A 4,605-nucleotide genomic window follows, 5' to 3' on the forward strand; every position below is an offset into this window, starting at 1 on the left:
GTTAGATGTGACAATTGTAAATAGTCATTGTGTATAAATTACTTGTAAATATCGCGAAACAAAGACTATGTGTAACACACACTTGGTTAAACTTTAAATAAGCATTGTATGTTGACTTGGAAACTAAATGTGATCGTTTAATGATTTTGTGGTTGTATAAATTCACAATGGGTGCTTATGATATATTCTGCAATGCTGTAAGGAGTCCATAAACTTTGTTTTTATAAACTTTGAATTTGAAGGAAATATTTGGTCGTTCTGTCTACCAACTTCGCTTCGATACGCAGCAAGGTCCGGAATGCACCGTTATTCAAACCTGCGATGTAAACCATTAAATAACAATTTGTTCTTAATATGTCATTGTAATTTTAAAATCACATGTTTGCTCATTTGTAACAACAATATACAAGACATTAAAACAAATTAACACCTCCCAAAGAAGGAAAATTAACAATAGGGAAAGAAAAAATATCTACAGATTTGTTTTATTATTTTAAGAAAACAGGCACATTATTATACTGGTATCAAGTTTATATAAGAGCGATGAGACCAATTATTAAAATAGATCTGTTAAAAAAATAAATCAAATTATATATGTCATATATCAATTTTACTTCTCTATCAAATCATCAAATTCTGTATAGCCAAAGACTTTGTATAAGTTTACGCAAGATTCGTCAACCTTTTTGGCAGTTTCACGTTTAATTTGCGTTAGCCATCGACCTACGGATTCCGTAGAGTTTTGCGACGTAGAATATGGGTTAAAATTTGTAGATTTAACAGAGTTGTGTTCGATCCATTTTACAATATCATTATGAAAGTCACTATCAACAAATTTGAATAATTCCTTTGCCTCAGATACTATATGTCTTGCAAATTTTTCATATCGCACAATTTGTATCCTGTTTTTCATCGTTGATTTTTCAATGAAATACATGTCTTTATCCATTCTGTTACAGAGTTCGGTAGATTCCGTCTGTATATTGTGTTCAACAACGAGATTAAGCATCATTCTAGATTGGATTATTGCCCTCGGGTCTCTGACCAGATATACTATTTTCAAATTGGGTAAAGTTGACAGTAATGTTACAGCCAACTCAGTTGTCATTCTTATTGTTTTAACAACTCGAAGTGAAGATTGTTCACATTTGTTTGTCAGTAATTTCAAACATTTTTGGAAATTTTTTGTAGATGTTTCATTTTTTCTGAAACATGTATAAAACTCGGCAGTCTGTCTAGAGCGAAGCATAAAATCGTTCTTGAGTATGTTTGAAGAAATTTGTGAAAAATCACATTCTAGGATGCCCTTCATTATGTTTGACACGCCTTCTACAAAGGGATATCCTTTCACTGATCTACAAAATAGAAAGCGAACTTATCATGCGGTAAAGAATATATTAGTTTGAACAAACTAATTATTAAGGGAAATGTGAATTTGGAATTCTTTAATTATTTTCTTCTTTTTAATGATAGCAAATGAAAACCTTTTTTTATGTCAAAACAAAACCAAAATTACGAAGAAAAAAATAGTTCATGAGCAAACTCGGTGCATTATTCTATATCTATATTTCTGTTTTTTTTCTGATTGCAACGAACCAGAAAAACAATCATTTACCTAATTCATATGGAGTATATGAGTAATGCAACGGTTCGGTCACGTTTGAACTCTTAGTATGTATATATATGCCTGTCCTATGTCAGGAGCCTGTATTTCAGTGGTTGTCGTTTGTTAATTGGTTACAAATTTGTTTTTCGTTCATTTGTGTTACGTACATCAATAAGGCCGTTAGTTTTCTCGTTTGGATCGTTTTACAATTGCCTTATCGGGGCCTTTTATAGCTGACTATGTGGCATGGACTTTGCTCATTGTGGAAGGCCGTACGGTAACCTATAGTTGTTAATTTATGTGTCATTTGAGCTCTTGTGAAGAGTTGTCTCATTGGCTATCATACCACGTATTCTTTTTTTATGTTTAAGATACTGGCAACCCAACTGAATGAACAACCATGATATATATTCCTTAAAAAATGATAGCCATAGCAAAGAGGTTTCAAACAAAGATTTTGTTTTTTATACTATGAACACAGATCATTGTGGATAGTTATTGTCAAATTTGACTTAATGTGTTCAAAATTTAAAATGATTAACATGTTTATCATCACCCAGTTTGTGTATTGGTTGTTCCCACCTGATGGTTTTAAGCTATTTCTTTGTCTTTCATATAGGGTTCTATATTAAACTGTGTTCTATAGCGGCGGTAATATTGTATTTTCAAATGATAGTCAAATTTAAAACTGCATTGTGCAGGGTTCTACATGCGGTTTTTTTCTTCTAAACTTGACCTTTGGGAAAGTGGCCTGAGTAACGAGTATTGGTCCAAGTTTATGCTTTATCCTAAATATTTCATAAGAAACCTTATCAATGGACAAATTCACTATCATTTGATTCCAAATAATATTGAGACTGATGAGGATATTATTAACTTGTTATAACATTGTCTATACATTCAAAGAACCGATGGTATAATTGAAGGTATCAAGAACCAGTAGATATATTTTCAATTAAAATCGTGAAGTAGGTTTAGACAAAAGACTCATACTGTAGAGTCCTATAAAAAAAACTTTATCAACCTATTTCAAATTGTGACGAATCGCATATTCAATGGAAAGTCGCCATCTAAAGATTTACATTTACAAAACTGGACAAATATTGGTCTAGGCAATTATTTCTTGTGTTGTTCCTCCTTTTCCGTTTAAGTTGATTTATATTACCATCTTAGGAATTTACAATACCATTAATATTGTTACCTCATAAGAGATTGTTTATCTGTTATATTTGCTTGTAGAAGACTTCGTAGAGGTTCGAACATGTAAAAGGCCTCGGGATGTTGGTTGAAAAGTTCTCCAGTAAACGACGAACCACTTCTCATCTGCCCTATGAGTAATACCTGCGTCACAGATTTCTTCGAAGGTAACTTTAACTCAGGCGGTTTGGCGTGTATACAAGCTGGGGGAAAAGAAATAATATATAAATCTTTCTTGTCATATAAGCATACAATTATGCTTGTGGAAAATACGAACAAAAACTAAAAGAAAACAAAAATAACCCGATTTGAGATATTATGATATACCTCTAAAAATCTATATTCATATCTTTCTTACATTCTTGGGCTAAATTTCAGACGAAGTATATAGTTCAAATGAATGATAAACATGTTTCTTTATAAAACAGTCAAGAGGGACTCTTAGCTAGTTTTGTTTATCAAAAGGAACCTGGTTATCAATAATTCAAAAATAAGATATAACTCCACAATTATTAAACCCTATCTAATATTTTCGTGTATGTGAATTGACATTAAATGCGTTTAAAATCTGAAACGCAGTAATTGATGGCCTCCATTTTTTTCAATTTTAAAAAAAATCGCCGAAAACTACATTCAATTCATTCTGAACAATTATATATCAAAATCATTTTGCATGAGTTTATTTGTTTGTTTTACCGGCGAATATCTTGGTTAGAAATCCTTAGTTTTAAATAATCGTCTTTTTCAATTTATATATTAGTCCTTACAAAACAAGGAACGCTTGCACAGACTGTAACGTATAAATCAGTAAGTTCAGTTTCGTTTGCTAATAGAACGGAAAAACTAAAATCTGTGAAATTATTTGAATTTAGAGCACCGAACAAACTTGAAGGTCGTACGGTGACCTATAGTCGTTAACTTCTATGTCATTTGATCTATGGTGGAGAGTTACATCATTGGCAATTGTACCACTTCTTCTTATTTTTATAGTTGATGAAATTTTTTTATACAATAAACTTAAATCCTGCATGCCCGCCATCAAACATACAGATTAACGTCGTAATTTTAATTCCAGACTGTATAACTGAACAGTTTTGCCGGTATGTGGATTTGCATTTAGAAGTATTCAAAATAAACACTTACAACCAATAGAAATATACATACTTATTGAAAAGATGAGTGTGTATCCAAATAGCAAATTTAAAATAATCATGCTGGACGTCCAAGTTTGATTCCGAATTTCATACTATAGTAATGTTAATGTAACACTGGTCGGTGGTTTTATATTTAGTGGCTGTCAACAATATGGTACCAACCTTAATATTGGTAGAGGATGACAATGCTTTAAACTCCCGTTAAGATCAGTAATCCACATTTTAATGTAAATGTCGACGATGTCAACGAATAGATAAAACTGCTTCAATTGGTTAACGTTTTTGGAATTTTGCTTGTTTTAAAATGAACTTATAATACTTTTGATTATGTTATCTTCGTCAATGGATAAAACATGTGTTAATTTCAATAGTACCTAAATCACTAACACATCTTACTAAATCTTGAATCAACAAGAACGTCATCAAACCAAAATGATATTTGAATCATGCGAATAATCATCCCAAATGAACTTAATAAACCTTGTTTTCCTATATCGTCGCTGGGCTTCTAAAATGTCGTATATGACTTTTTTGGCTAAAAATGCTTTTTGACACCAATGGTCTGGGCGGCAGGAAATCTTTGGTATTACAAAATAGAATACAGTTAGACCAATCAAAATATGTGAAATAAGACATATTACAAAATTG

General features: G+C 31.5%; 1 protein-coding gene across 1 annotated transcript; it reads right to left on the reverse strand.

Annotated features, from left to right (window-relative positions):
• Positions 1 to 469: 469 nt before the first annotated feature.
• Positions 470 to 4,191, reverse strand: LOC143064322 (carbohydrate sulfotransferase 1-like). The gene is made up of 3 exons (XM_076237077.1): positions 3,968 to 4,191; positions 2,808 to 3,006; positions 470 to 1,355 (listed from the first exon to the last, which is right to left on the reverse strand). The coding sequence occupies exons 1-3, from the start codon at positions 4,014 to 4,016 to the stop codon at positions 611 to 613; spliced, it is 993 nt and encodes a 330-aa protein (XP_076093192.1). The 5' UTR covers positions 4,017 to 4,191; the 3' UTR covers positions 470 to 610.
• Between the last annotated feature and the right edge of the window lie 414 nt (positions 4,192 to 4,605).

The sequence above is a fragment of the Mytilus galloprovincialis genome, chromosome 2, assembly GCF_965363235.1.
Source record: "Mytilus galloprovincialis chromosome 2, xbMytGall1.hap1.1, whole genome shotgun sequence".
NCBI lineage: Eukaryota > Metazoa > Mollusca > Bivalvia > Mytilida > Mytilidae > Mytilus > Mytilus galloprovincialis.